The sequence below is a fragment of the Condylura cristata genome, unplaced genomic scaffold (genome assembly GCF_000260355.1).
Source record: "Condylura cristata isolate star-nosed mole 26May11 unplaced genomic scaffold, ConCri1.0 scaffold00028, whole genome shotgun sequence".
NCBI classification, from domain to species: Eukaryota; Metazoa; Chordata; class Mammalia; order Eulipotyphla; family Talpidae; genus Condylura; species Condylura cristata.
In genome coordinates this window covers 28,112,570-28,113,452 of record NW_004567129.1, presented here as the reverse complement: position 1 = coordinate 28,113,452, position 883 = coordinate 28,112,570, and the positions used below count along the sequence as shown (strand labels likewise).

Genomic DNA, 883 nt, shown 5'->3' with positions numbered 1-883 from the left:
CCTTTAGGAAGACTGTAAGCACCCCTACCCCGCCTAACCCCCCCTCCATTTAAGGCTAAGAAAGAGCAGCCCTTATCCCTCCCTGAAACTGCATCTCCGTCGGGTGCCTGGGGACGTTTATATGGACAAGGCGACAGAGCTTCCTGAAGTAACTCAGGTTGTCCACTGGGTTCTCAAAATCAGGGGGCCACAGGGCAGGACTGGCTTGGGGGCCAGGAGCGCTGCTCTCAGAGCCAGGGGCTGTCCACACTGAGATGCCAGGAGATCAGCGCTGCTGGTACCCAGCACCATCCTCCAGGAGCTGTGTGACGCGGGCCCCCAGCAACGCCAGGAACACCCCACAGTCCCCAGTTACCCTCCTGGACCTGCCATCAGGTCCCCCAGCTCCCTGGGTCCCCGGAGAGTCCAAGCCACTCACCCCTGATCTGTTCTCCCAACTCCTCTCTCCAGGTTTCCAGGATGAGGGAGAAGAAGGCCTGGATGGGAGCAGGGAGGGAGAAGGGAGAGATTGGAGAAGGGGTATCTGAGGAAGGCCAAAGTTTCGGGGTGAAGAGTGATGACCATTCTGGGGACCAGGCAGGCCAGGGACAACTCCTAGAGGGACTAGCCCAGGGAAGGAAGGTTGTTTTTTACTCCCTTAATTGAGTACTCCCCTTGTGGTAAAACACCTTGCTAAGCAAACAAACAAACAAACAAACAAAAAAAACTTGGTTGTTCCCTCCCTGGTGGCGCAGCAGGTTAGAGCACAGCACTGAGAGGCTAAAGTCACTTCCACATGAGTTCGATCCCCGCCTGCCCTGGAGGTGACCACGTGGCGTGGCAGACCCCTCCTGACCCACCCGCTGCTCCCCTCAGCAGTGTACTTCATCAGTCAGCCTGTTCT

At 57.3% G+C, this 883-nt stretch overlaps 1 protein-coding gene across 1 annotated transcript in view; it reads right to left on the bottom strand.

The window, feature by feature from the left end:
- Nucleotides 1-883, bottom strand: part of DLL3 (delta-like 3 (Drosophila)) — a 7,313-nt gene that overhangs the window by 5,195 nt on the left and 1,235 nt on the right. The window contains exon 3 of the mRNA XM_012730497.1: nt 419-476. Coding sequence (XP_012585951.1) covers nt 419-476 — 58 coding nt within the window. The remainder of the gene's footprint in view (nt 1-418; nt 477-883) is intronic.